At 41.2% G+C, this 21,133-nt stretch overlaps 1 protein-coding gene across 3 annotated transcripts; it reads left to right on the top strand.

Annotated features, from left to right (window-relative positions):
* The first annotated feature begins 185 nt into the window (after positions 1-185).
* ABHD13 (abhydrolase domain containing 13) lies at positions 186-19,633 on the top strand. Of its 3 annotated transcripts, none has more exons than XM_032314372.1 (2): positions 186-472; positions 14,764-19,633. In XM_032314372.1, exon 2 carries the CDS (start codon positions 14,784-14,786, stop codon positions 15,795-15,797), a length of 1,014 nt encoding a protein of 337 aa, XP_032170263.1. In that variant the 5' UTR covers positions 186-472; positions 14,764-14,783; the 3' UTR covers positions 15,798-19,633. The 3 variants fall into 3 exon arrangements, with proteins under 3 accessions (XP_032170263.1, XP_032170266.1, XP_032170267.1); XM_032314375.1 differs by lacking the exon at positions 186-472 and adding an exon at positions 5,915-5,937; XM_032314376.1 differs by lacking the exon at positions 186-472 and having other exon boundaries at positions 14,794-14,899; positions 14,989-19,633.
* Positions 19,634-21,133: the final 1,500 nt, after the last annotated feature.

The raw sequence follows: 21,133 nt of genomic DNA, 5'->3' as shown, positions 1-21,133 counted from the left end.
AGTCTGGTGCGTTACCAACACTCACCCTGAGGTCCTCGGATGAGGGTTTAAGGCCTCCAGGGATCCCGGGCGCAGAAGCCACCGGGAAGCGACCCGCGAGCTCCCGCTCGCCGCGGGCCGGGCTCCAAGGTATCTTGTCCGCGCGGGCCACCGTCGCGGGGACTCCCCCGACTGCGGTTTGTGCGCATGCCCGGGAGGGCGGGTCGGGTTCCCACTCAGGGGAGGAAGGCGGAGAGGAGAGCAGGTGATGTGGGAGCCGGCGGGGACATTTGCCGGCGACACCGAGCGTGGGCCGGAAGTGGAGGAGCCGAGAGCGGCGCCGCAAGAGCTCCGGGCTAGACCGTGGCGACGGCGGCGGCCCCTCGGCTGGCGGAGGACGATGAGGAGCGACGGAAGCCGCGCGGGGGGACGCTGCTGCGCGGCGCCGGGTTCCGAGTCCGCGGCCGACTGCGCAGCCTGCGAGCGGGTCTAAGTAAGTGCGGTGCGCGGCCGCCGGGCCCGGTGCGCTCCCGCCGGGGCAGGGTCGCGGGGGGCGGCCGGCGGGGCCTCCCCGGGGCTGCGCGACGCGGACGGGCGCCTGGCGAGGGGCCCGGACGGAGGCGCAGCGTGGCCGCGGGCGCGCCGTGAGCGGCGGCCCCGGGTGCCGTGCGGCGACCGGCCCCGGAGCCGGTGTCCGGACCCGCGCCGCGGCGCTCCCAGCTGCGCGCCGGGACCGGTACTGGGAGACCGCCGCGCCCCGCCCCCACCGCGGCCTCCCCCGCCCCGAGGAGCCGCGCGCCGGAAGATCGCCCGCTGCTGGGGCGCGGGGACCCGCGGGTGCACGCGGGCAAGTGTGGGGCGTCGAGGAAACCGCGCGAGCGCACCCCGCGCGGCCGAAGCCCATCGTGCTGCGGCTTTCCGCCGGCGTTTCTTTTTTTGCAAAATGCAGCCGTGGTGTGCCTGCCCCGGTGTCCTGACCCCGCAGCCGGCGCTGGCTGCTGCAGCCGCTCCCCGGAGGTTTGCCGGGTGCTGGTCACGGAGTGAGACCCGCGAGACCGGACGGGCGGCGAGCTCGGGGGTTGGGTCTGCGTGGAGCCCCTCCCGGCTTCTTCCCGCACGGGGTCGTACTTGTGTGTGTGCACGCTCACATTCGTCGCGTCTTCTGCGAGAAAGTTAGATTTCGTTTCAGGAAGGAGCAGTTGGCCTTTCCCGGGCGCTGTCCTCTCCCCGGGGCCGACCCGGACCCCCGGCTGCTCCGTTCGGTAACTGTGCAGCCTCCCTGCGCGCCCGGCACTGTCTGCCGAGAGCGTGGGACCCAGTGGGTGCAGCCCCGACCTCGCGGACTGCCCGCGGGTGCGAGACAGGTGCCCGGCTCCACTGCGGCAGCCAGTGCCCCCGTCCGCGTGCGGACGCAGAGCGTGGGGCGGGCGCCCCGGGACAGGGCCAGGGAAGGCTTTCTGAAGGAGCTGCTACCCGAGCTGGGTTTTGGCAGAACAAGTAGGGCATTGCCCTAGTTATTTCCTGTGCGCAAGGACTCAGGTATTCTCCGGTGAGTCGTACCCATTATTTAATGCAAGTCTAGCAGGACCTGTAGCTGTGCTTAACTTTCACTTACCCTGCTCTGGTGGATCATAAATCACTTTAAATTTTGTTTTGTAGAAGCAGCTGCAATAACACACTACCTATTACATTGATCCCAGCAGTGTTTCAATTACACGTTTCATCTCGCCTTTATCTGTGCGGAAACATGCATTTAGAGAAGCTAAGTGAGTAGACGGAAGTCACCCAGGTAATAACAGACCAAGCTGGAAAACGTCTCTTTCCACTGCGTGGCACTGCCGCCCATTGGTCGTTGATCTGAGATGGTGCCTGTAAGGCAGCTCCTGGCTGTCTCTACCTCCCCATCCTGGGGCCCACATGCCTTCTCAGACACACCCCCAGCCCCTTTGCCCTCTGAGTGACAGGATTTAGGAACCAAGTTGTTCTGGGTTAACAGTATCACTTAGAGATAGGTTTTCCTATGATCGCCCGTCTCTTGTTTCTCATCTCAGGGGAATCTATACCTGTGTCTCTGTCTTTCACTCATTTAGGACTCAGTGATAACTCAGATTCTAAAATCTTTCTTGTTCTTGTTTAATCACCCCAGGAAGGCCTGAGGCCCATAGATGCCCTTCTTAAATTGAGACCAAAAGAGTTTCTAGTTTTTCTAATTCTTCTAATTAAGATGATTTTCCCTCAAATGATACACTTCATAATGAATTGTTACATTTTGTTACCTTTTCTAATATGTCTTAACTCCTACAGCAGTACCTTCTAAAGTTGCAGAGGTGTATTTCTAGCACTTGAACTATATGCATTAATGAGGTAGCCTGAGAATCATTAGAAGAAAATAATTTTTAAGTTTCATCCATCTAGTTAATATAAAGTGGCTAGAACTGTACCCGCTTCATAAGTTGAAAGTGTCTTGAAGTTCGTTATCAGTCTTAATTCTAACATTACTATTTGCATTTTTAGCCTTTGTGAATCTTTTTAAACAATTTTCTTCCTTGTAGCTATTTATAATCTCAGAACAAACTGTGATTGGCTTGCATAGTGACAATAATCTGTCATCTTTGTTCTGTCAGAGTTGACTGTATTTGCCAAGTCTCTCATGCTACAAGTAAAGGGGAAGCACACACATGCTCTCCGTGTGGCTCTTGGTACATGTGTCTGAGGTTTCTGCTCAGGCGGGTTTAAATCCCAGTTCGGAGCACTCTCTGAACGATTCGGTTCCTATCCAGCATTTCTGTAGGCTGTTGTTGTTCATTTGTCCCAGAGGACTATTAATACCCCCTTTTTCATTATTGATGACCTGTGGGTACCCATTAGGGAAGTAGATAATTCATTGTGTGGTGTCTCCCGCACACTGATAGCTGCTTGTGTTTCCACGTCCGCTGTGCGGCTGCCATGATTTCTTCACTTCTCCCTGCTTAGCAGAGAAGGAGATGTTGATGTAGGAGGGTTGAACCCGAGTGCTGTGGTACTTGAAATGTGATTGGAAACTGAATTCCCTCAGAGTAGCTGATGAGCAGCCTGGGACCCTCCTGTCCCTTGTGATCTGGCCGTTAACAATGACACATGGATTTGATGTCTGTGGTTTCCAGCCTTCACGTGAACCCGTTCTGTCACTTGGAGGTATGCTTGTTAACAAATGATGAGTTTTTATTTTTAAACAAGCTGTTCCCAAAATTACCAGTTTGAGATAGACTTAGGGGCCTTTAAAAATAATAGTACATTCATGATTGAGGACTTTCTCCATGGCATGTGTGTAATTGGTGACCCTTCAGTCAGTGTCAAGGGGAATTTCTCTTTCACGACTGGTAAACATCTACTTTTCAAAGATCTTGGACTGTTGGCAGAATCAGTAAATCACTACACACTGTATAATACAATGTAAGCACTCGCAATTAAAATAATCAAGATAGTTAGCATTTACTTTTTTGTATGAGAATTCCAACTTTTATTAAAACATGATTTTAAGTACGATTGAAAGAATAACATATTTGTCTGATCTACTCCGCTATTGAGGCAGTGATAATTAAAATGTATTCATTCCCATAATTTAAGTTTTAGTTCTTGATTTATTTAAGTTTTCTTTATGATTTGGGGATAAAATATAGCTGGATAGAGAACTGATCTGAATAGATTACAGACTTCAGAGGGAAGTGATAATATCTCTTGGCAAGGAAAAAGTTGATGGTGCTTGTTACTCTAGACTTGAAATTAATCTTTAATGTAGCACTTGCCATCGTGACATTACTTTTTATTGGAGAGACTAACCCGAGTTCCATTAAGTAAAGCAAAAACAAGACATTTCAGAGTTCATGAAAACTCATGGTAGTTCCCTGTATATTCCTGACTCTTCTTTCTCCCTTCTCAGTAATCACGTACTCCTAAAACATGCTGTGTTTTATGTGAAGGTTGCTCCGCCAAAGTTATTTTCTACAACTTTAATTCTGTGTGCTTTAAAAATATGTGACTTTGACAGTAGTGGTCTGGGAAGGAGACTAAAAATGTATGATGAATAAAATACCTCACAAACCCTAATTGAAATATAAAATCACTGTGTCTGTGCACATTGAAGATTTCTAGAGACTCATTTTTAATCTTGGTGCATACTTAGCTCGCTCACTAACTTTTCAGTTACTCATTAAAGTCATATAACTGGGCCCTCCAACCTTCTACTGTACTAGTTAACGAAGACTATTTATAATCTAGTGCTTATTTTCCAACTCTACCTTTACTTTTTCTCTGTCACCCATAAAATAGAATTTGTGAGATCTTACGGATTATTCAGGTAAGAGCTCCCTTCTCCAAATATGGGAACCAAGACCCAAGGTAAAAAAGTGATATGTGGGAATACCCATTCAGAATGAGTTGCCATATTTAAATGTGGACTTGCGGGCACCTGGGTGGATCAGTGGGTTAAATGTGAACTTGGCTAGTGATCTGAGAATGTGTGAAGCAAGAGTCACTGGGTACAAGCCTCGCCTGGAGTGACATAGAACTTTTGCCTGGGCAGAAAGTTCTCCCTCCAGAGTTTGCCATCTGTCGTCTAGTTTATGATCCTTGGGAACTGAAGAATGCCAGGTGTTTTTATTAAAGATATTTCTCTTCCAGAATCTAGTAAGTTTTAGCAACCTGTCTATATTATAAGACACAAAATATTTAAATTACTGTAGTACATTGTTCTTTTGGGGGGGAAGGTTCTGGTTTTATTTTATGTTTTTATTTAATTCCAGTAGAGTTAACATACAGTGTTATATTAGTGTCAGGGATTTTTTTTTTCAGGGGATGCAAAAATAGTTCATTATTCTCAGTCAGCATGATGCAACACATTAACAAAGTGAAGGATAAAAATCATAAGATCATTTCAGCATTCAGAAAAACCTTCTGAAAAAATTGGACATCTGATTTCATGATAAAAACTGTCCACAGAGTGGGTATGAGGGATCTATTTCAATGTAATGAAGGCCGTACTATATTAAACTTACAAGTAACATCCTATTCAGTGATGAAAGACTGAATGCTTTTCACCTAAGACCGCGAACGAGCCAAGGAAGTGCTCTTGCCCCACTTTATTCCCCTAGTTCTTGGAAGTCCCAACTGTAGGAATCCTCTTCGATGTGGCCCCTGCTCTCCCTTCGTTGTGGAGTTTATTCTGTCAGTCTTCAAGTGGATTTCTGGGGTATTTAGGATGATAGTTATCTAGTTATCTAGTTCTCCCCTATAGTACCTCCTTCTTAATCTGAAGGAGTCAAGTTTCTGCAGGAAAAAGACAGTAAGTTTGTATAGTTAGACTCTCCGAAACAGTGGTTTTCAAACTTTCTGGTCTCAGAACCTCTTTACATTGTGAAGAATTATCAAGGATGCCGAAGTGTTTCTGTATATGTGTACTCTAGAGAGAGATATTTACTGTGTTAGAAATTAAAGTTGGGAGTTTTTAACGTATATAACATTTTAAAATGGCAGTAAAAAGTTCATTACGTGTTAATATATTTTTTGTCGAGAGCAGCTGTTTTGAGGAGTATGGCATTGTTTTACATTTCTGTAAATATCTTTAATGTCTGCTTAGCAGAAGGTATATTATCATGTTTCTGTATTCATTCTCCGAAGGTAGGTTGTTTTAGGTGAACTGTGTGAAGCAAATCAGGTTCACACAAAACTTGTAAAGAGAAGAGTATTACGGATGTTCTTTGATATTGGTCCGATACTCAACAGGTAGTAGTTTCTTTTTTTTTAAAGATTTTATTTATTTATTTGACAGAGAGAGATCACAAGTAGGCAGAGAGAGAGAGGAGGAAGCAGGCTCCCTGCTGAGCAGAGAGCCCGATGCGGGACTCGATCCCAGGACCCTGAGATCGTGACCTGAGCCGAAGGCAGCGGCTTAACCCACTGAGCCACCCAGGCGCCCAACAGGTAGTAATTTCTTAAGGGCTGGTTACATTGTGGAATCTGAAACTTGGATCAAAGAACTTTCGTCTTTGTTACATTAAAATCCATTGGTTTGTCTTATAATGGACTGTTACTTCTGCTTGATGTGACAGCATTCATTGCTCATTTGGAACATACTTGTTTGCTGTGTTGGGCAGATTCTTTCAAATGTTGGTAATCGAAAAGGTTATCAAATTGCATTTGCTGGTACCATCATTACCGTGGTGCCAGCCGGAAAGCCTCTGAAGTCATGGGAGGCTATTGGCCACTTCACATTCGTTTTCCATAACGTGTCTGCAGGCACCGAAGTCTGAATAGCCATAGTTTGTCAGTGGTCTTTTTAAGTAAAATTGTTGTCACCTAAAAAAAGCAGCTAGTTCAGCTCTCGACTCTGAATTTCAGTGCAGGGCCCTAGGGTTTTTTGTGTCCTCTCCATTTTGTCACACATTCATCACACAAAATGTTAAAGATGTATACTTATTGGCTATGATATAAGTAAATTAATAATTTTTACGGCTTTTTCAGTGACATTCTTAAGTAAAACTGACTTTTGGCTCCTTCCCTGTGGGGATAAAGAATGGCACTCCCAGACTCTTGCCTCTGGGTGGCGCTGCCTTCATTGCTGCTCAGGCGGCTGCCGTCCTCCCGCAGTGGTTTCCTACCGTTAATGCCGCAGTGAAAAGGCAAATTGTGTCTTAGTGCCATTATAACATGGATCTTGAAGATACCTCAGAAGGGTCTTGTGGCCTTTAGGACTGTGCAGTGCAGCCACTGGCATAGAAAGGTCTGAGGCCTAATAAGGACCTTAAAGATCATCCACTTCGACTGCTCTGATTTCCTGGACACTGATTGCCAAGTATTTACTTAGATTATGCTTGAATATTTCTAGTTCCTGAGAATAATTGTGCTCAGTAATAAAAATAAGTGGCATAGATAGCCATTTGATGGCAAGTAAGAGAAATCCTTAAATGTGGAGTTGTGCTTTGTCTTGTTTTTAAAAGTTTGCGTAAATCTCCACTTGGTTTCTAAAGCATGCTGAAATGTAGAGATTACTCAAATTCTGTTGTAAAGGACGCATAGTTGCTGTATTTAAGGGCAGTTGTGATCTTTGATTGTCTTCGTGTCCTCTGTGATTAGATCGGTGTATGTTAGACATGTGCTGTGACGTGTGCCCCTGAGTAGATCGTGAGTCACTTGAGAGTCACATGAGGTAGGATCTGCATGTATTTGTGGCGTTGTCTTTCATCTTTAAGTAGCAGGTAGGATGCCCTGGAATCTGCCGGGCCTGGGAAACCAACTCTGGGTCCGCTCCAGGGGCCTGGGCTGGCTTTGAGAACCTCTACGGGGATTTGTGCTTGTGTTCTGAGGACTCGTGTCATTGACCAGGGGCGTTACTTTGGTACTGGTCTCTCTCTTTTTTTTTTTTTTTTTTTTTGAGCATCAACTTATACAATATTTATTTAAATAAAATGGAACCATTTGCAGTTCTCCCAAGTGCATATAAACGAGGGAGCGCCTGAGGTGACTAATGGAGGTCAGGTGAGCCCTCCTGTCACCGGCTCCGTGACTTACACCCGCTCACGCTGCAGCCAACGTGATGGTTCCGACAGCTTCACGGCTTCAGATTGTTTTTGTTTTTAGTCTTAAATTGGTGACTGTGTACTCACGAGGGTCTAACATTTACAAACCTGAAGCACAAGGAGCACTAAAGGTGAATAAAACAAGTTAATGCGGACCATACCTTCTCAAGGGGATCATCCCAGGTCTGGGGCTTCTGTTCCTGATTAAAGTGCTTCTGTAGCACATCAGGGTGTGGCTGGTCCTTCAAAACTGTTCTTTTAAAAGGAAAATGATCGTACCTACTTTATCTAAGCATTATAATAAAAATTAGTAGTGCTTCTAACAGATTTTTTTTGAGATTTTCATTTGAGAGAGAGAGAGCAAGGGCGAGCGAGCTCCAGCAGGGGCGGAGGCGGCGGGAGAGGGAGAGAAGCGGACCCCTGCTGAGCTGGGGGCCTGACTGGGGCCGGTCTCCTGACCCTGCGTCAGAATCAGGAGTTGGGGAGCCTGCTTCCTCCTCTCTGTCCCTGCCTGCCTCTCTGCCTACTTGTGATCTCTGTCTGTCAAATGAATAAATAAAATCTTAAAAAAAAATCAAGAGTTGGCCACTTCATCGACTGAGCCACCCCGGCGCCCCTCAATAGATCATTTCTTGAGAAGTGCTTAGTAATATCCGTTTGATGACTCTGATCACTTCATCTAAATAAAAAGCACGAGATTATTTTTAATGTTGACTTTTTTCATTCAAAGTTAAGACCTGTGCATGTTATAATGATGTGCTCATTTTTTGAAACTGTCACACATTAATTAAATTTTAGTTTACACGTTATTATATACTGAACTCCAGGATTTCACCTGTGTTTTTTAAAAAAGTTATTTGTTTGCACACCATGTGTTTTTTTGTTTGTTTGTTTGTTTAGTAATTGACAATAAAACATACAAAATGTGAGGGGAGGAGAAGGATGTGGTTGTTTGTAGATACGTTTGAGGTGTCAGTGAGCATCAGATACTCAGGGAATAGATAAATTGAGATTGGAGATGCAGTAGACACAGAGAATTGAAGTAAGTTATACACAAGTGTGATAGTTTGAGCCATGAGAGAGAATGAGATCGCTGAGGGAAGGGAAGTAGATAAATGGACAGGACCTGGGAAGATACCGACTTTTAGGGGTGTATCAGAGGGAGGAACACTGGGATTTGGGTATACTGGAAGCCAAGGAGGAGTCAGTGTCTAGTGCTGCTGAGGATTGTGGTGTTGCAGTGTGAATTGAGAAAAATCCATTGGATTTATTAGTAAATGAGGCTTACTTTTTTTTTTAATTTTTTATTTTTTATTAACATATAATGTATTATTAGCCCCAAGGGTACAGGTCTGTGAATCGCCAGGTTTACACACTTCACAGCACTCACCATAGCACACACCCTCCCCAATGTCCATAATCCCACCCCCTTCTCCCAACCCCCTCTCCCCAGCAACCCTCAGTTTGTTTTGTGAGATTAAGAGTCACTGATGATTTGTCTCCCTCCCGATACCGTCTTGTTTCATTTTTCCTTCCCTACCCACCAAACCCCCCATGTTGCCTCTCAAATCCTTCTTATCAGGGAGATCATATGATAATTGTCTTTCTCTGATTGACTTATTTTGCTCAGCTTAATGCCCTCTAGTTCCATCCGCATCCTTGCAGATGGCAAGATTGCATCCTTTTGATGGCTGCATAGTATTCCACTGCATACACCACATCTTTCTGTATACACCATTCATCTGCTGATGGACATCTAGATTCTTTCTATAGTTTGGCTATTGTGGACATTGCTGCTATGACCCTTTGGGTGCACGTGCCCCTTTAGATCACTACATTTGTATCTTTAGGGTCCATTGCCAGGTCGTAGGGTAGCTCTATTTTCAACTTTTTGAAGAACCTCCATGCTGTTTTCTAGAGTGGTTGCATCAGTTTGCATGCCCACTGACAGTGCTCCGCATCCTCGCTAGCATCTGTCATTTCCTGACAATTTTAGCCATTCTGACTGGTGTGAGGTAGTGTGAGGTTTACTTTTTATGAGAGATCGTGGTGAAGGTTCATGCACCAGGTTCTTAGACACTAAGTAGAGAGTTTTTGGAGTGGTTAAAGCCACAGGTAGACGAATTTGAGAGACATTTGACATGTGAGACCTTGTGTGATAGCGTAGCAAGAGCAGAACTGAGAAATGGGAATAAGTCAGGTATTTAAATGTGGGCATAAGGTTAAAACATAATAATGTAGAAGCATGGAAGATGAGAAGATACTGGTTGACTGAGTTTCTGTTATCTGTAGGTCTGATGCTCTTTCCCTCTCAGCAACCCTTCTAGTTCGTATAAACTTTGTTTTAACTTTGCATATATAATCTCATCATCTTTCTTGGTTGTTCAGTATACGAAGGTGATATCAGCAAATGCATTTGAGCATACAGAAGAACCTGGCAGATAATGCATCTCTTTTGGCAACACATTTCGTAAATTTAGCAACACATTTCATAAATGTTTTGCCCCATAGATGCCCCCATAAAATGTACAGTCGCCTTGTTTATTGTCCATGACCGGCAGCAGTGGTCTTGGGTTCAACTGGATATTCACGCTCAAGACCTGAGAGGCCATACCTGGTGCTCTGTCTTTCCTCTTTTTGAAAGATAGAGGATACAAACGCAGCACGTCAGCATCAGGTGCATTGTTCCCCAGTAATAGCTAAGGTTAGAGGAAAGGTGACGTGGGCGGGAGCGCGTGCCACCCTGACTTAGCGGCTTCCTGCTCCGTGGGAGATAGTATCTTCTGTAACAGCACCAGGGCATCGCATCCAGGTGCAAAGAGCACACCAGTTCCAAGTCCAGTCCCCACGGAGAGAAGGCTTTCTTTCTGATTCCTACCGGACATGTGTAGCCCTACTCAGTGTTTGCTCAATCCAGGTGTAGCTCACCACTAGGGGTCAAGTTTACCACACAAAATGTTGCTTTGAAAAAGCTGGCATCCCACCTTCATGAGGTTTCCAGGGAAACAGTACTAGAAGGTTAACCAGAGGTCATTTTTTCATGCTGGAGAAGAGGTTTTGTTAACCCTTTACTCACACTAAGTTATTGACAAAATATGTGGAAAACTTGCGTATCACTAGCTGTATGATCTGTGAAGTGGACTGTATTAGAGGCACTGTTCATTTTCATTGCCTTTCATAACGTCTGGGTCTACACGAAGTTGTTTTTACATGCCAGCAGATGGCTCTAGTAATTGTATTTTGCCGATAGTTTTAATACATTTAGGAAATTTAAAAAGTCCTTCCATATATTAGGCTTGCTTGTCTCAATTCTTAAGATCATAGAAGTGTGTGCTCGCTCTCTCTCTGTCAAATAAATAAAATCTTTAAAAAAAGAGAGAGAGACAGCATACACACTTCAGAGCAGTTTTTATTCACCTGTCCTTAAAGTTGATTTCCATTTGATATTCCTCCAAATGGACTGACTTCGATTCTGTCTTCCACAGTTTAAGAATATAAGTTTATGTTGTTTATCACAAAGTCATTTAGTTAAGGTGACTTTTCAGGACTGCTTTGTGGAAAACTGCAAATTTAATTCCTCTTATTTCTAACCATCAGTGAACTCAAATATGCCATTTTTCTGATGTCCCGTCTTAAATATATATATGTCCAGTGCTCAGAATACAGTTATGTTTCCTCAGAAGTCTAATAAGTTACTGAAACAATCCAGTAATAAGGTATATTACTAGATTGTTCATTCAAAAAATATTTTAGTCTTGAATATATGTAAAGTGGTGTACTACCCAGTAGGGAATAGAGTAGTGAAAAAGAGAAAGATAGTTCTTAGGCTTATAGATTTAAGTTCAATATTTTATGTTGAAATTAGATATTACAGAGCCTGCTTTAAAAGGATAATTTTTCTAAGTTTGAATAATTGAAAATTGTAACTCTTTTTTCTATGTTTTTTATTTATTTGTATATATGAGATAGTGCGGTAGTTTTTGTTTAATTTGAAAATTGGTCAATTCTTGATTATCCAGGATATAGGGGCCCTTATCAAATTTCTAGATTTGCTTGGTACATTCAGATATTGATGCTAATTTGAGTAGAACATGCTTAGGAACATAGTAGTACAGCTAGAAATACGAGTCACAAAAGCAAATACAGTTAACATATTTCTATAGCATTTGTAAATGCTTTTTAAATTAGTTTCATTTGGTAATGCTGACCGGCCTTATATATAGGCATTTTAAAAATTCTCATTCTACTGAAAAAGAAATTTAGATTGGAAATAAGTGATAAACATAAGATTATTCAGGAAATACATGGTAGAGCAGAATTTAAGTGGATGAAATTTTACTGTGTTTTTTTCCTACTAAATCTCCAAATAAATGGTACTTTGAGTTACTCCTCTCTCTGATAACTGTCATAAATGATTGGCTCTAACCATGAGAAAGATAGAAAAATTGTTCACAAAGAAATTTCTTAAATGGTATCTTATTTTCCAAATAGTGCAATGCTCTAATATGTTTGTATTTTATCTCAAACCCTGTTAATCCTAATCATTACACACACAAAAAGTTTTATTTTGATGTAAAAAGTTAATGCTGGTGTGTTTTTACATTTCTCCAGTACACCTGTTGGGTACAAATGACAATCATTGATATCACTTATAATTAAAAATTAAAAATAAAATCAAGTAAACAGTGGATGAAAAGTTTAAGTGGGCCAGATGTGTTTGTTGAGACGTATCCGCTGTGTTGAAGGAATATAGAATAGCTCTGACTGATCTGAGCGCTGTAGATAAATTGCTGTTATAGGTTGTAAAGGCATTGATTGATTACTGATCTGCAAAAAGTTGTCAGATTGAATGTAATTGGCTTATTTGGCTGCTATAATGCAACCACTTTCAATCTGGTTTTTAACCAGTTCTTGATATCTGCTGCTCAGGGATTGCTGCTTCTACAGTAGTTAAGCTTGAATTTTTCTTTTACCTCACATACCTGCTTTTCTCTGGCTTACCATGGAGCTCATTGTAATAAAACTTGCTGCAACTGGGTGGCAGTGTTGATTTCAGAGAAACTTCAGAAAAATGTCCTGTTGTCGGTGTACATTCACAGTCATTTGGATAAGAACTCAAATTTGAAAGTTTGTGTTTAGCGAAGTAGTAAGACATGTTTGGTGAGATAATGGTAAAAATCAAATTTGTTAAGTCATCTAACTCATCTTTATAGCCAATCCAATTTAACTTGGTTTTATGATTTTTTTTTTCAGTGTTTAATTCAGTGAATGAAAATGTCACATTTATTAGCTTATGGAATACAGTAAAATTTAAAAAAATCAGTCACTAACATTAGTTTCAATAATAACCTCTTTATGGTAGTTTTATTAGTGAGTAAAAGAGAATTTAGTATTTTTTTAAGAAGAAAATATTCAGTGGGGGAAAGGTCAGTTTCTTTAACAAATGGTGCTGGAAAACTGGATGTCCACATGCAGAAGAATGAAACTGGACCCTATCTTAGACCATAAACAAAAATTAACTCAAAAAGGATTGAGGACTTTTAAGACCTGAAACCATAAAACTCCTAGAGAAAAACCTGGCCATAAGCCTCTGATATCTGTCTTGGCAAAGATTTTTGGATCTGTGACATCAAAAGCAGGGGCAACAAAAGCACAAAATAAGTAAGTGAGCCTGCATCAAACTAAAAAGCTTCTGCCCAACAAAATGAAAAGACAGCCTACTGAGTGAGAGAATATATTTGCAAATTATATATCTGATAAGGGGTTAGTCCCCAAAGTATATAAAGAATTTACACAACTCAGTAGCAGCAAAACAAACGGTATGAGTATGAAATGGACAGAAGATCTGAATAGACATTTTTCCAAAGAAGACATACAGATGGCCAGTAGGTATATGAAAAGATGTTGAGCATCACTAATTATCAGGGAAATACAAATCAAAAACCACAGTGAGTTATCCTCTCATTATCTGTCAGAATGGCTGTTATCAAAAAGATAAGAAATAAATGTTGGCAATGATATGGAGAAATGGAAACCCTTGTGCCCTTTTGGTGGGAATGTAAATGGTGCAGCCACTATGAAAAATAATATGGTGGTTCTTCAAAAAATTAAAAATACAACTACCATATGATCTGGCAATTCTGCTTCTGGCTATTTATCCAAAACCACTGACTCAAAAAGATATGTGGATCCACATGTTTATTGCAACATTATTTACAACAGCAAAGATAAGGAAACAACCTAAGTGTCCTGTTGGTGAATGGATGGATGGGTAAAGAAAATATGATACATACAGACAATGAAAATAAAAAAGAATGAAGTCTTCCAGTTGTGACAAAATGGATGGACCTGAGAGCATTGTGCTTCCTGAGCTAAGTCAGAGAAAGACAAGAAAAAAACAAACTGCAAAAACTAACCCCTCTCCCACACCCAAAACAAAACAAAACCCCCAAACCCCAAGTTTAACAGATACGGAGAACAGATTGTTGGTTGCCAGAGTCAGGGATGGATGAAATGGGTGAATGTACAAACTTCCAGTTGTAAAATAAATAGACATGGGGATACAATATACTGTTTGGCAATTATCCTTAATACTGTATTGCTTATTTGGAAGTTTTAAGAGAGTAGATCTTAGAAGTTCTCATCACAGGGGGGAAAAAAAATTTCCAGTTGTGTATGGTGACAGATGTTAGCTACTTACTGTCGTGATCATTTCCCAAAATATATAAATACTCTTATTTTGTACACCTGAAAATAATACAGTGTTACATGTCAGACCTCAGTACGAAGAAATTTTTTTTCTCAGCCTACCTGGCTCACTGGTGGGCACACAGGGAGCTTTGGAATCCTGCTGGTTGGCCTCTGGCCTCTTCTGCCTGAGGAGCTGGGAGCACAGCTGTCGACTTACACCCCCGAGCCTCCCTTCCCTCATATACAAATTTGGGAACATGGCCTCAACCGATTCTTCTGTCAAATCAAGGAGAATGCCTTAATGAAAGTACCAGGCAGTAATTAAGCACTTTTTTAAAAGAGCAGGATCATTTGATAACTCTGTGTTTCATAAATACAGCAGCGGCAGGAGAGAGGAGACTGATGGGGCGAAGCAGCAGGGGGTCCGGACAGCAGAGGGTGGGCCCTCTGAGCAGTCTCCAGTAGCATAATTTATTATATCGTGAGTCTGACTTTTTAAATAACGTATGTCGAATTACTGATTCTCTCTCTCTCTCTCTAGGATACTTACGGAGAGTGGCCATGGAAAAGTCCTGGATGCTGTGGAACTTTGTTGAACGATGGCTAATAGCCTTGGCTTCCTGGTCTTGGGCTCTTTGCCGTATTTCTCTTTTACCTTTGATCGTGACTTTTCATCTGTACGGGGGCATTATCTTACTTTTGTTAATATTCGTATCAATAGCAGGTATTCTATATAAATTCCAGGATGTATTGCTTTATTTTCCAGAACAGCCATCTTCTTCACGCCTTTATGTTCCCATGCCCACTGGGATTCCCCATGAAAACATTTTCATCAGAACCAAAGACGGAGTGCGTCTGAATCTTATTTTGATAAGATACACCGGAGACAATTCGCCCTATTCCCCAACTGTAATTTATTTTCATGGGAATGCAGGCAACATAGGTCACAGGTTACCGAATGCGTTGCTTATGTTGGTGAACCTCAAAGTCAATCTTCTGCTTGTTGATTACCGAGGCTATGGGAAGAGCGAAGGGGAAGCCAGTGAGGACGGACTCTGCTTGGACTCCGAGGCCGTCCTGGACTATGTGATGACGAGACCTGACCTTGACAAGACAAAAATCTTCCTTTTCGGCCGTTCCTTGGGAGGAGCCGTGGCTATTCACTTGGCCTCTGAAAATTCACACAGGATTTCAGCCATTATGGTAGAGAACACGTTTCTAAGCATACCGCATATGGCCAGCACTTTATTTTCCTTCTTTCCGATGCGTTACCTTCCTTTATGGTGCTACAAAAATAAATTCTTGTCCTACAGAAAAATCTCTCAGTGCAGAATGCCTTCTCTTTTCATCTCTGGACTCTCTGACCAGTTAATTCCGCCGGTGATGATGAAGCAGCTCTATGAGCTGTCCCCGTCTCGGACTAAGAGATTGGCCATTTTTCCTGACGGGACTCACAACGACACGTGGCAATGCCAGGGCTACTTTCCTGCCCTCGAACAGTTCATCAGAGAAGTCCTCAAAAGTCATTCTCCGGAAGAAATGGCAAAAACTTCCTCTAACGTAACAATCATCTAATGTTGTTCCTTTTGATTCATGCACTGTATTTTAATTTGTGCAGAATGATAAAGAATGTTCCTTCCTAGAAGTGTGTTATGTCTGTACTTGTCTGAAGAGTGACATTAAACTTTGAATGGACTTCAGTGCTCCTCTGAGATGATCCAAATAGTTTTTTACATTTGAAGAACTAGAATTCTTGGGATTCTTTCATACATTTTCATCCAACCTTTCAGTGTGGTTATGTACCCATACCTTTAGTTTAATATGCCAGTGTAATAGCATATTGTATTCAAAAGTTTCTTGTTGCCTACGTGGTGTGCCCTGTGTGACACTCGGGTTAATGGTGGGGTGCGGAAGGAGAGTCGTAAACGAGAAACCTTTGAGTATTCTGCCTTTAGTAAATACTGGGACAATCATGGTAAGCAAACGTAGTCTGTTAACTGCATTCTTCCCCTTAACAGTTAAAATGAAATGCATGATGGTATTTTATTCCTTGAATTATGCAATGCAATGTTTTTAATGTAAATACTACCGGTCATATACCTATGTATATGGTAACCTGGGTCATATCTATTTTTATGTAAACTCTATTTTGTTCTTGGCAAGAAGTGAAATTGAGGCCTGTGTGCAGGTTGCCATTGACTTTTGCTCTGGTGAATGCTGAGATCCAGCTTTTTCTTACAAATAAATGGGACCCCATTTTTTCAATATAAATGTACCGTGTTTTGTTAGGTACAGTCTGGATCATGGCATGTAAAAATAGAAATTTAGAATTTTACTGCAGCTTTGATGTGCATATTTGAACTTTTTAACATTTGTAATTTTGGTGGCAAAGAGAAATTTTAGCTTCTGTCAGTTTTGTACGTCTACAGCTAAACCACTAATAGCAGTCATAATGACAATTAGAACTTGTTTAAGAATTAAATTAGCAAGTCTTACATTACATGATTGTACATACTATTTTACAGAAATTCCCACATTTGATTTTTTAAGTCCAGTATCTAGGTATATCTAGCCCACTAAAGTCAAGGTATCATTTATTGGACCTTCTGAAAATAAAAGTTACAAAAACAAAAGCAAAAAAGCTGTTCTTTGGTTTAATGTTCCAGTTATTACGATAGCATTGAACGACAGTGTCAGGAAGTCTTATTTATTTCTCTCCTACATGTAGGAATGTGGGAGTGAAGGAACTATAGAGCTTTTTCTTACAGAACCTACTACCAGATCTAACAATTAAGTGGCTATAAGTGAGAAGTAGCATTTAGACATATAGAAGAGTAAGAAAAATCTTACTTAAAAAAAAGAGCCCCTTTAAACTTGCAGGATTTACCTTAAAAAATATAAGCTATAAGGTATTATTGTGCTAAGTTGTTTCAAGTCGTCCTCAAAAATTAGGTGTAATTGAGCTCTGTCCATTACGTTACATCAGCTTTAGCATACCATATTTTGAATATTTCAGCTATATTTATTGGCTTTATGCAAGTAGCTAGAGAAGAGAAATAATGGGTCAACGTTCTTGACCTTAATTATAAAATCTTTCCATGGAGATAGGGCTAGAAATACTTTGCCAAATAGCATTCTTATTCACTTTATGTCAGTATTTAGAAAAAAATACATTCTAGCAAGTGTGATTGCTAAAGGATGCTGTTTTTCTATAAATTACTGTTAGAAAGTCATGCTTTTCTAAAAGTTGGTAATCCATATCGTGGAAGGTGTATTTTTATGTATAAATTCACCACGATTAAAGGATACTTTTCATCTTGTCAGTCATTGCTATGTAGAATGATTATCCTAAATAGTAACGTATTAAAAAGAAAAGAGTTAATACAACAAATGTAGTGTCCTTAGACGTGAGCTCACGTGGCACACCCGAGATGTGTATCATTCTCGGAAGCTTGCAGAGCACCTCTCTGTGTGTTCCTGTGATGGCTCCGTCTCCTGCTTGGGGAGGGGCTTTTGGACTTCAGTTGTAAATATTATGCTGATGAAGTATAAAAGCTTTTTCTTCACCAGTGGTTTGTTCTTATGCTGCTTTTGGTTGGTTGTTTCCTTTTTTAGGGTTTATAAATATTTGTTTTTGTTTTCCCTAAAGCTAGGATTTCAAAAGTCCTAAAGTACTTGTGCCCACCCCCACTTTCATTCCCTTGGGATTAAGGGGCATTTCTTCCTGCGGCAGAGGGAAGAGTGTGTTTCGGGTTGTAGTACATCTTTCCTTCCTGGCTTCTGTATTTGAGATGTCCTTAGATGGGGAGAGGGGGCCCATGAATCCCCTGGCATCATTTTTTCAAAACGTATCAAATCTTGTGGCCAAAACAGTTAGTATTAATCAGATGTGACTTCTTCATGGGTCACTCCTTCATTTGGACCCATGTCTTAGTGGGAATAGAGGTGTTTCTGCCTTGTGTATTAATTTCTGGCTCGTTTTGGAAGAGCGGCTCTAAGAGATGAGGAATGAATTTTAAGTTATTAAGCTGCTATAGTTTTGGAAATCCTAGGATGATTTTAAATACGGCAAAATACAAATTGTATTTAGATCAAAATTCATGATTTTAAAAGGGATTGTTGGGAGAGGGGTGAATGGCAAAAAGAATACTAAAAAGGATTTGCAAAAGATGGGAGAAGAAATTTGTGACAGGCGAGAGATAAAAGATACTAAATGAATAGAACTAGCTGGAAAGGGAACGTGATCTGGTTCTTGAGTGTAGGTCCAGGAAACGATTAACTGAAGAGGTCGGCAAAAAGGATACCTCATGGTGCAAAACAATACATTTGTATGCAAAGCGTCTCTAACCAAGAAACTGACTGGAGCACCTGATGTTGCAAATAACTTTGTAAAATTGATATTTTTACTGAAATGGTATTTTCAGTTTTCTTTTTACTGGGCAACTTAGCTTATTTTTTTTTTTCATGGTGAGCTGTGGATACTTGGTAATTACCCAAATTCCAGCTTTGGTGATATGTCAGTTACATTCTTTTGTTGAAAATTCATACCACCGGATGCTTTTATATTCATCTTTTATTTTTGTAAGATTTAGTTTGAGGTGGAAATAGGTTTGTTTGGTCAAATTACAGAATGAAGGACACGTTCAGCTTTATATAAATATTCTCACAATCTCAGTTTAAGGACAGTTTTTAGCATTGAGTCCCTTTCTTCCTTAAGGTTGGGAAAAAATAAAGTAAACTTCTACCTAGGATGTCACAGAAGTCACTTTTAAAATTAGATCATGATTGAGATATACTGAACTCTTGCACTGACCTCCCCTTTTCCGTTTTTCCTATTACGTTTGACAAAATAATGAAGAGAAAAAAAAACTGTGAGAAATACTCGTTATAATGCTTTCAGATTATCCACTTAAATTTATGTATTTTCATATCACTCAGGTAAAGTTGGAAATGACAGAGCACAGACATCTATTTTTTAAATCAGTAGGGTAGAAAATGAAGAGCACTTCTGTTTATTTATATTACCATATATGCACATCATCTAAGCTAATCAGAAATAATATATTCATTTGTATAGCAAAATGAATGCATTCATCCTAACTACAGTCAACACATTTTTGCCAAAAGGCACAAATATACCTCCATTTATATTTTGTATCTAAAAATGTAGTTTAAAAATAGGACTACGTATAAGAGACACTTTTTACAAAAAGTGCCATATGCACACAATGTAACGGGGATGAGTGTGTGGTGTTCAACATCATTTATAACAGTTTCCGTCAGTACAGTGAATACTGGAAAGTCAAGTTGTTTTCGACTTATTCAAGTATATCCAGGATAAAATAAGTTAACCCAGTTTCATGATGTAAATCATATTTTTGTTATTTGCCATATTTTATTTGAAGCAGTAATACAATTTTATAACTCAGATTTGAATGTTATCGTACACGATGTGCTGGCCATGGCAAGCAAACATTTACATTTGTTTTTTTTTTTTTACAATAAATTTCTTTTAGAATATACTTTCTATTTTTCTGTACTGACATATGCAATAAATTGATAACATTAAAAGTTTGATTAATGTCTTAAGATAGTTTGTATTCAGTCTTTTTTTCCCCCCAGTTTTCTATTAACCTAAATTATATAGTAGGACATTAAGGTTTCCTAAGGGTTAAATAAAATTTCTGAATGCATATTGAAATTAATGAATTTTTATTGTTGTAATGGTATGGTTGATAAGTAGAAGTGAGATTTATATTCTCTTCGTATTATCTTCCCACAGAAGACATTTCATGTAGGCTCATAGTAAATATTTTCTTTTTTTCAAAGGTTTTTTTTTTTCTCAGTTTTTTTAAAAAATATTTTATTTATTTATTTGACAGAGTCAGAGACAGAGAGCACAAGCAGGGGAAGGGGCAGAGGCAGAGGGAGAAGCAGGCTTCGAGCGGAGCAGGGGGGCCCCATATGGGGCTCAGTCCCAGCATCCTGGGATCGTGACCTGAGACAAAGGAAGACGTTTCACCGGCCGAGCCTCCCAGATGCCCCGTGAATATTTTCTCTATATGACCCGCTGGTGATTGAATAGGCCCCAAAGCATTTGATGAGTTAAATGAATCTGGGAATGAATACATTTTAACTATTGCCTTCAGATGTCACAAAGTGCTTTCTCACGGGATTCTGGTCTTTTTTCCTCCGTTACCATGGGGTTGGGGGTGTAGGACGATGTAAGATGGCCTGATACGCGTTCAGTCTTGAAGAGTCTGTAGCTTGGTTTCTCTGACAAGAAAGTCACACGCTCCAATAGTGTCAGAACCAGTTGGATGATAACGAAATGTGTGACAGACCATTTTAAACAGCCCCTACGAGTCAGGGTGAGGAGATCCCTTATCGGAGGCCACCATTCCACTGCAGATGTGGTGGGAGAGGCGGTCTCCCGTGTACTTTCCTCAAAGACTGCTAACCTGAATCTGAAGAGAAAGTAGTTTGTTTGTTTGTTTGTTTTAAAGATTTTTTATTTTTATTTGACAGAGAAAGACACAGTGAGAGAGGGAACACAAGCATTGAGAGAGGGAGGAGCAGACTTCCCGCTGAGCAGAGCGCCCGATACGGGGCTCGATCCCAGGACCCTGGGATCATGACCTGAGCCGAAGGCAGACACTGAACGACTGAGCCACCCTGGCGCCCAAGAAAGTAGTTTAAAAAACTAAGAACTACTCGTTCTTATTTTCAAAAAAGATACTTTCGCAGTCCTATTTCCCAACTCTCGCTTTACATCCCGTGACCTGCTGAAAGTCATGGGCAGTTGGATCCAGTTAAAGAATAGAACAGTCACCTTATTAACGAAAAAGGAGGGAAGGACATTTTCTAAACACCTACAAGTGTAAGACCGGCATGTAGGGCGCGTTAATGAT

Source organism: Mustela erminea, chromosome 15 (assembly GCF_009829155.1).
Source record: "Mustela erminea isolate mMusErm1 chromosome 15, mMusErm1.Pri, whole genome shotgun sequence".
NCBI classification, from domain to species: domain Eukaryota; kingdom Metazoa; phylum Chordata; class Mammalia; order Carnivora; family Mustelidae; genus Mustela; species Mustela erminea.
This window is presented reverse-complemented; position numbering and strand designations above follow the sequence as displayed.